The 8,243-nt window shown below is 46.7% G+C and overlaps 1 protein-coding gene across 1 annotated transcript; it reads left to right on the top strand.

Annotated features, from left to right (window-relative positions):
• The first annotated feature begins 6 nt into the window (after positions 1-6).
• Positions 7-2,061, top strand: LOC101777437 (probable polyamine transporter At3g13620). Its single transcript, XM_004984192.4, has 2 exons — positions 7-1,006; positions 1,296-2,061. The coding sequence occupies exons 1-2, from the start codon at positions 94-96 to the stop codon at positions 1,892-1,894; spliced, it is 1,512 nt and encodes a 503-aa protein (XP_004984249.1). The 5' UTR covers positions 7-93; the 3' UTR covers positions 1,895-2,061.
• The last annotated feature ends 6,182 nt before the right edge of the window (positions 2,062-8,243 follow it).

Raw genomic sequence — 8,243 nt, forward strand, 5'->3', positions numbered from 1 at the left:
TCACTAGTCCACCTTGTTCAGCACAAGTAAAAGTGTAAAAAACATCTGCAGAGGGAACCAGGCCTACACAGTCGTACTACCGATTTGCCAAAGATGATAACGCAGGGAATCCAAGCCAGCGACAAGGGCTCGCCAGTTCACCCCAACGCGTCTCCCGCCAATCCTCAAAACCTCGCCATCGACGCAACCAACCTCCCAACCACCGCCGTAGCCGGCGGCGGCGCCGGCCAAGAAAGAGGCCGCAACAAGCTGACCCTGTTCCCCCTCATCTTCCTCATCTTCTTCGAGGTCGCCGGCGGGCCATATGGCGCCGAGCCGGCCGTGCAAGCCGGCGGCCCCCTCTTCGCCCTCCTCGGGTTCCTGGTGTTCCCCTTCGTCTGGGCCGTCCCCGAGTCCCTGGTCACCGCCGAGCTGTCGACGGCGATGCCGGGCAACGGCGGCTACGTCCAGTGGGTAGACCGCGCGTTCGGCCCGTTCGCCGCCTCCCTGATGGGGACGTGGAAGTACATCTGCGCCGCCGTCGGCGCCGCCGCCTTCCCGGCGCTCTGCTCCGACTACCTCTCGCGGGCGGTCCCCGCCGTGTCAGGCGGCGGCGCCCGCGTGGCGACCATCGTCACGTTCAACGTCGCCCTGACGCTCCTGAGCTGCACGGGGCTGAGCGTCGTCGGCTGGACGGCCGTGGCGCTGGGGCTCGCTGCGCTGTCGCCGTTCCTGTTGATGGTCGCCATCGCGCTGCCGAAGATCCGGCCGCGGCGGTGGGGCACGACCGCACGCGTGAAGGACTGGAAGCTCCTGCTGAACACGCTGTTCTGGAACCTGAACGGCTGGGACAGCGTGAGCACGATGGCCGGCGAGGTGGAGCGGCCCGGGAGGACGTTCCCCGCGGCGCTGGTCTCGGCCGTGTGCATCGGGTCGCTCGGGTACCTGCTGCCGCTCATGGCGGCCACCGGCGCCGTCGATGCGCCGCCGGAGGCCTGGGGAGACGGCTACTTCGCCGACGCGGCAGGTAACTTTGTCTCTTGCACAGCCAGTGGCCAGAACACTCCACGGCACATGTTATTGTAGAATTTTCTCATTGTCGGATTGCTAGCGTGCGTCACGTCAGGATCAGATTCATGGACTCCTACGGCTTGGGTCAAAAGACCAATTGAGACAAGAGACAACAGACAAGTAGCTACAGGGACAACTTGGCAAACTTGCCCGGCCGGCTCCCAAATTCCATGGACGACAGTGAACGATGACCGTGACATGTTACAGAATTATTGGTGATGTTCTTTGGTCCCGTGCATATGCAGGTGTGATCGCCGGCAAGTGGCTCAAGTACTGGATCGAGGCCGGCGCGGCGGCCTCCTCAGTGGGCCTCTACTCCGCGACGCTGAGCAGCGCGGCGTACCTCCTGGTGGGCATGGCCGACCTCGGTCACCTCCCGTCCGTCTTCGCCGCGCGCGCCTCGGGCCTCGGCACCCCCTGGGCCAGCATCGCCGCCACGGGGGCCGTCGCGCTCGGCATGTCCTTCGCGAGCTTCGACAGCATCGTCGCGGTCACCAACTTCCTGTACGGCCTCGGGATGCTCCTCGAGCTCGCCGCCTTCCTCTGGCTCCGCGCCAGGCGGCCGGGCATGCCGCGGCCCTACCGCGTGCCGGCGGGCACGGCGGGCGCCGCGGCGATGTGCGGCGTGCCGGCGGCGTTCCTGGCGGCCGTCATGGCCGTCGCCGGGTGGAAGGTGTGCGCCGCCAGCGCGGGGTTCACGGCCGCCGCCGTGGCGGTGTACTACGGCATGGCGTTCTGCAGGGCCCGGGGGTGCGTCGAGTTTGGCCGTGCAGAGGGAGGAGGTGGAGAGTCGGGAGGCACAGGCTGTGAGAGTCGGAAGGAAGGCCAACCCGGTGATGTCTGAGGTTGAAATGAAGAAGGTCGTGTCCTCGTACGTGAGGAAGCGATATGAACATGTGTGCCGTGTGCGAAAGGGGACGAAAATTTGTTGCTACTAGACGATATGAACATGTGTGCTAATGTTTTTAAAAATTATTATATTTGAAAATCATTTAGAAATTAAAATCCTAACTAATAATCAAAATTATTTATCTACTACTCTCTCATTTTTTTCAATATTTCAACATGATACTTAGATAGATGTGTACTTATCTTTGTCGAGTTGTGATTGATTTTTAATTAGTAACTACTCTATACACTTTTTCATCAGAATCCACACTTTTTTCATTTTGTATCGCACCTCCATATATTGTATTTAGCATAAAAATAAATATCTTTCATCACTACCTTGCATACATGTATAAATGGTCTACATGGTGACATTCATCGTGCCTATATACCTTAACTTAGCATTTCTATATTAACAATGACATAAATAAATATGTAATTTAGAATCATATATATTAGTCTACTTTTGGACATTTCTGTATGATGTACATGAAGATAATTACATCAAGATTTAGGTGTTCACGTTAGATTAATTAATGATGACATACGTGGGTAACTTAGATACAAATTTAGAATAACATTTTTAAGTTATACTTATGCATGAGTAAATTGGATGAAGATTATGTAGTTACTTTTAGATTATTTTTTTATAATGGTAGAGCTTGATTATTTAGATATATATTTAGGTTTTATTTTAGAATATTTTCATAATTATAGTGATGGGTAACTTTTAGAAAATATAATAGATCAATAACTATGATTATTAAAGTTTACATGATTGATGTCTGATGTTTCTAATTTTTATGAAAATTTGTAAGATTTATCTTTTTTTCTAGCGTGTCACGTGAGAATGAACGCAGAGTCTTTAATAGAAAAGAAACGAGGCCACATTGCTACAAAACTATTACCTTAAGCAACTTTTCATTTGTTAAATATTCAAACACAATACTTACGTAGATATATACTTATTATCTTCATCCAATTGATATATTTTAGTTAGTAATTACTCTATAACGTTTTCATCCGCATTTATAATCCTAAATTTTCACTTTGTATCGTAGATATGCGCTTGAATTTGTTTAATGAACCCTAAGTTTGAGCTACAATTTTAACATAAAAATTTATATTTGTATCACTTCTTCTATATCTTTATAAATGGTGACACACATCATGCTTATATACCTTAATTATTATATCATATATCAATAGTGTAAGAAATAGACGATTTAGAATTATATATTGCTGTATATTTTTAATTATGATGATTTGGATGCAAATGTAGGGTTACCTCATGTTATTTTTAATAATAGCATATGTGGGTAATATAGATACAAATTTAAGGGGTTATTTTAAGTTATTTTTTAAGTATTAGTGGTGGGCAATTTAGTTTCAAATTTAGGGTGTTATTTTAAATATTATTTATAATGGCATAAGTGGGTAATTTGATGAATATTAGGGGTTACTTTAGTTTATTTTGTGTGATGGCAGAGGTGGGTAATTTAGATATAGATTTATGGTTTACTTTAGGTTATTTTCATAATAGCATAGGTGGGTAATTTTTTTTACAAAATATAATAGATCTAATAGCTACGATGATTTGAGTCTACCAATTGATGGCAGAACTTGTAGAATTTTTTTTTTCTAGAGGATCATGGCTTCACCTGGAGTCTTCCAAAGAAGCAGTAAGATTTGCAAGAGCAACGTATTGGTGTTTTTCTGTATGTTTTTTTAGCACAGTGCGTACGTTTTTTTAGTTTTTTTTTGTTATAGTCATGGACCGTGTGCGCATTTCGCTCTGGACGACGACACGAGTACAGGACACTCGCTCGATCTCTCTCAACATTGAAAAATTCAGCCCGCTTTCGGGTTTCGTGGCCCGTGAAACTTAGCTGCGTCTTCGTCATCCTCATGGGCTCCAACATCGGGTCGGTCAGGCTGTAGTTAGTTTCTGGGCCGACACAAGAATAGCAGCGGCCCGAGCAGCAACCAGGATCCAGTGCAGTAGCCGAAGGCACGGCACGTCAAGTAGTGGCACGGCTCCAGCCAGAATGCCAGATGCAGGGACAGAAACGGATGCACTGTCCTGTCATTGTTCATGCAATGTAGCAAGATCGTGTGCAGTGATAACTTGTACTAGCAGTTACCACTCTACCAGATGCCCTTCCCCGAGCAGAGAGGCAGCCGTAGCAGGAGAATCCAAGGGTTGAAGTGCGCGTGTGCCGTGCCGCACCGCAGGCGATGCGGTGAAAATAATGTATACTTTCCCGAAATACATTTACGAGAGGAAAATATGGAGGAATAGATAGTGCAATCATCTATGTGTATACACAAAATTTGAGATTAAAGCCGAATTTATACAATGATAAATAAAAAGAAAAAAACCAACCAACATATAAATCATTGCGGGGCACATTTTTTTAAAGAAAAATCTGCTTGCATGTTCTTTTCTTTTTCAATCTTATTTAAATTATGCATGACAAAGATGATTCTACGATGCGAACTGGTTGTAGCTTAGCTGGTGGAACCTACCAACCAGGGTTCGAATCCTGGTGCTCCAATTTTTCTGGATTTATTTCAAGATTTAACTGATGCTATTCTTCTCTAGGGGTAGAGTTGCAGGTATTTGTAGGGGTTAGTATGCGTGCGTGTATGTGAGCATCCACGTCTGTACTGTGTGATTCGGAAAAAAGAAAAAAAAAGATGATTCTACGATGTAACTACTCGTATTTTTACTGCTATTTTTTTTTATAATGCTTGTATATTTTATACGCGGGACGAGAGCACAGGATATTCCGGCTCCACCGGCTGGCTCGTTGTTGCAGTGCCGGCCGGCTGCCTGACGTCGGCGAGCAGGGCGCGCCACGCAGCACGTCTCCACCATCGACCTCGACCATCATGATTGCCATGTTGTGGGATACTACTGGATTAATGGGGTGGTGACGGGCGATGGGTAGCGCGGCACTAGCAAGTAAATAGTATTTAATGGTATGATATTGGATTAGTTCTGTTATAGCGGATCGTGGATAGCGGGTACTATATCAGACGCTAAGTCTGATGAGTACATCACATGCTTGGATACAATCATATTGGCAACTTTTGTGAATGATTCACAAGTGAAATAATTCTTTATCATAATTGTATTTGATATATTTGATGAATTGATGCTGCACCATGATGTGTTTTCATTATCATTTTTAGAAATACATACATGGATAAAAAAAATGCTAAACATACATGCAAGGTATGGAGGACCAAAGAAGTTGATTGGGGGCCAAGTCCAAGTATTCCCAATGTCCTCCACCAGGCCACCACGTCACTTTTAGCCTAAGGAAAAAACAGATCAAATCCAACATGTTTTGGGCCTGGATTTAGACTACAACACTGCACCAACTTGCGACGGACGCCACGACTTCATCTGGACTCTGTTTTGGACGTTCAAGTACTTCATAGAATCCTTATGGAGTCTATTTTCATATGATGGATCTAGACTCATATCCATATCTATTCTAAGACGGCCGCAATAATCAAATTACTACCGAGAGGTTTTTCTGTTCAAGGTGCTGCGTCGCCTTATTTTGACCCAATGGACCGTGTATCCAGTTGGGTTTATTAGGGACACATTCTATGGTTGGAGCACGGCCCCAATACCCTGGTGGTCATCCTCCCACATTCATATACCCCTTAGCCGCCACCAGGAACAATTGGGTTGTGTTTTGTTGAAAGTTTAGCCATTGCGGAATTCAAATAGCGAAATTAAAAAAATAGTCACAAATTTAAAGCATATATGAATATTAACATCAAGTTTACTTTAAAAAAGTTCAAGTTTTTAAGTTATACATTTCATGTTAAGAATCACAAATAACTAGATATAATATGATATATGGATATATATTAACATTAAATTCTCGTATCGATGAATAAAAAAATCATTTGTCATCCCATAATTCTTCACCATTACCTAAATAATTATTTTAAAAATTACTATTATCATGTGATCCATATTCATATATTACTTGAACCATAAATGTAGCGAATAGCGTGCAGTAGCGGATAATAGCGGCTGCTAAGTCCAAACATGCTATCTTCGATCCGCTACCTTATAGCGGTAGCGGTACCCTACCGCTACCGCTATAGGAGACGCTATTGCGATCGCTACGAATGCTATTTAGTACCGCACTGCTACTTCCCAAAGACACGAGCAACACGTGACCGTCATTAGCGACAGCTTCTTTTTGTGAATTTTTGCCAATCGTCGAAGGAGTCTGGATGGAGAATCCAACATCTAAATGAACAAATCAGTTATATGATGACTTCTAACTAGCTAGCTGGTAGGAGCTCATCTTTCTCACTCTTCCTTCTCTTTTCTTCATCCTCTCCTTCGTCCGTAAAGGGACGGACCTAGAAGAATTTTTCGTGAGGGCACACCTTAAAAATCAACTAAATTGATAAATATTAATATGGTGAAAAATCGCTAACTACTCTGCATAAAATTTTCGCGTGAGGGATTGTGCCCTCACTCACTCTTAGATAGGTCCGCGCCCGCCCCTGCATCTGTGGCTAAAACTGTAGGAGAGGCTTAAGAAGAAGCTCCAATCCATTGCGTCCAAAGCTATAGATGGGGCTTGAGCCCCGACCACCCCGCTGCTAGATCCACCTCTGATGATTGTCCGGCTTGTTTTCAATACTTCAACTATGAGACATTATTGCTACGTACTCTTCCTTCACTTGGATGGTGTACGTGTCGCAGCATCAGTGTTGTGATAATCCCTTCTTTGCAGGCTTTAGCAGTGAGGAGGGAAAGCACGATTTTTTCGTAATAGTGTGAACTAATAACGTAATAAAAGGAGACGAAAACGATAGATGGGGCTTCATACGGACGGCGGCCAAACTAGGAAGTCGTAGGCTTATTACAACGTGGCATTATTGCTACTCACTACGACAAATATCACTATCACCGTCAGCCTGGTAAACCGACGGTGATATAGCGATTCTACAGCAAATGGAGCTGTGGGACATCAGAACTGGCGGTGAAAGTACCATCACCGTCGGTTCGTAATACGAGTCCTATCACCGCCAACTCGTATAACAAGCCGACGGTGATAGTTGGACCCGGACCCAAAATTTTCATTCACTTAAATTTTGAGAACACCTCGCGTCCGGCCCCACACTATCCCCCGCCCGTGGCCCCCCTCTCGATCTCTTCCTCACTCTCTCCGCCTCCCCCGACCCCCTCTCTTCCTCCTCCTCCCACCCGCCGCACCCCTCTCTCTCTCAACCCTCCCTCTCACCGGACCCCTCTCCTCGGCCGGATCTCCACCCTCCCTGGCCAGATCTCCACCCTCTCTGCCTGGATCTCCCCCTCCTCTAGCGCGGTGGTGTCTCCCTCTAGCTACGGCCGGCAGAAGATGCGGGGTTGCTGCCCCTCCCCTCCCCCTCCGCTCACCCCTCACTAGCGGTGAGGAGTGGAGATGGGGCAAAGTGTGGAGGCACCGTTGGACCTCGCGACGGCCGGAGGCGGCGGCGCAGGTGGAGGAGCGGTGGCGAGGGCCAGGCGCGACGGCCTTCCCTATCTCAAGTGATGTCCTCCTCCTCCCCCCTCCCTCCCTCCTCCTCCTCTCTCCTTTCCTCTCCTGCCTAGGGCGAGGCGCAGCGGCGGGGAGGTCGGGCATGGCTGGCGGGATTTTTTAATAGGTATGAAAGGCGGTGATGCCTATTACCATCACTGTCGAAGTTCACGTGACGATACTAAAACCGGTGGTGACGGGGTTTGGAGGCCTGTGGTGATGTGCACCTTTGTAGTAGTGACTCTTCGGTGTGTCAGTGTTGCAATAATCCCATCTTTGTAGACTTTAGGGTGACAGTGAAGGAAAAGAACTAACGATTTTCGTAAAAGCGTTAACTAACGATGAAAACGATGGATAGGGTTTCGCACGGACGGCCAAACCAGGAAGTCGTAGATACCGACGTATATCCATTCGTACAAATATTGCTCGAATCCATGGATCGGAATGGAAGGCTACAAACTTGATTTCGATAGCCTGTCTTGTCAACTACCTTAGCCTCTGTCTCTCTCTCTTGTAAATTTACTTTTCCTCTCCTCAGAGTGTCCAAATTCTTTGGACCGGAGTGCCTTCTTTCGCTATCCGCGTTAAAGATTTCGTGCAGTGCCATAGCAGTTTCAAGCTTTGCTTTCAGTCTCGTAGATTGATCTGACACCACCCTATTGACTTTTCTTTCTATCCGTCCGGTAAATCAGTGATGGATGGAGATCCATAAGCCTTCAAAAAACATTGATCAGCACAAGC

Source organism: Setaria italica, chromosome IX, assembly GCF_000263155.2.
Source record: "Setaria italica strain Yugu1 chromosome IX, Setaria_italica_v2.0, whole genome shotgun sequence".
Lineage (NCBI taxonomy): Eukaryota > Viridiplantae > Streptophyta > Magnoliopsida > Poales > Poaceae > Setaria > Setaria italica.

Excerpts from the sequence above, each read along its gene's own strand:
- LOC101777437 (XM_004984192.4), top strand. The coding sequence starts at position 94 with ATGATAACGCAGGGAATCCAAGCCAGCGACAAGGGCTCGCCAGTTCAC. Across the intron at positions 1,007-1,295 it reads CTACTTCGCCGACGCGGCAG|GTGTGATCGCCGGCAAGTGG; the intron begins GTAACTTTGTCT and ends GTGCATATGCAG.